Source organism: Cynoglossus semilaevis, chromosome 19 (assembly GCF_000523025.1).
Source record: "Cynoglossus semilaevis isolate Cse_v1.0 chromosome 19, Cse_v1.0, whole genome shotgun sequence".
In the NCBI taxonomy this organism is placed as follows: Eukaryota; Metazoa; Chordata; class Actinopteri; order Pleuronectiformes; family Cynoglossidae; genus Cynoglossus; species Cynoglossus semilaevis.
Window position 1 is genome coordinate 17,549,172 of NC_024325.1, and position 878 is coordinate 17,550,049.

The following is an 878-nucleotide window of genomic DNA, read 5'->3' on the forward strand; positions in this document are numbered from 1 at the left end:
AGCAGGGGGAGCCTGCCCTCCAGCCCCTACCGGCTGGCCGAGGACGAAGACTACGAGACCACCCAGGAGTATCTCTCCTCCCGAGAGCAACCAAAGAGAAGTGGGTCCAATGGCGCCGGTGGTCGTCGCTGGCGGAGGTCCAGACTAAACGGTCACGTGGCCCCGCGTGGATACGAAGCGTCTCGTGACTATGGGTCTCAAAGCTGCCTAACAGGAAGTGAGTCAGAGGAAGACGGTGAGAGCACGCCTTTCCTCAGTATGCAGAACATGAACGCCGAGCCCTCCACCATCTACAGGCCGGTGGACAGTCGGACTTCTCAGTCGTCGGTGCGGCACAGTGGGCATGGCAACACGCATACGAGACTCACGCACTCACGCTCCAAACCGGAGAACGCACCGCATTAAAGAGCGAAAAACGAACCAAAACAACAACAAAAAAATGAAACAAAACAAACATAAAAAAACCAACAAAATAAATATAGTATAGACCTGCATCTATAAGAAATATTTTTATTTTATATAACTGACAGATATTCTAAACAAATGAAATATTTATTTTCATTTTAGCAAAAGTTGTCTACTAGTTAACAGCAAAGACTTTTTTATAGGGAAAACTCTATTTATATGTACATTTTGATTTACAGCATAAAAAAGACGTGCCAGTTTTTTCACAACGTTACAGGAAAAAAAAAAAAAAATAGAGTAATATTGTGGTGCCTTTTGCTGTATGCGATGCCAGAGGGCCAGTGGAGGTTTTTGTAGCCTTTCTTATATGGACGCCTCATTTTTTTATACACATTTATGATTTTTATTTTCTCTCACTCTCTGGTTTTTCTGTTTGACTTTGTTAAATTCTTTGAGGAGTCTACTGGACCACT

At 43.7% G+C, this 878-nt stretch overlaps 1 protein-coding gene across 4 annotated transcripts in view; it reads left to right on the forward strand.

Annotated features, from left to right (window-relative positions):
• nrg2a (neuregulin 2a) overlaps nucleotides 1–872 on the forward strand; it is a 77,870-nt gene extending 76,998 nt beyond the window's left edge. For all 4 annotated transcript variants that reach the window (XM_025065428.1, XM_025065429.1, XM_025065430.1 and 1 more), the window contains one exon: nucleotides 1–872. This exon is cut by the window's left edge and continues 241 nt beyond it. In XM_025065428.1, the coding sequence (XP_024921196.1) occupies nucleotides 1–405 (405 nt within the window). In that variant the 3' untranslated portion in view covers nucleotides 406–872.
• The last annotated feature ends 6 nt before the right edge of the window (nucleotides 873–878 follow it).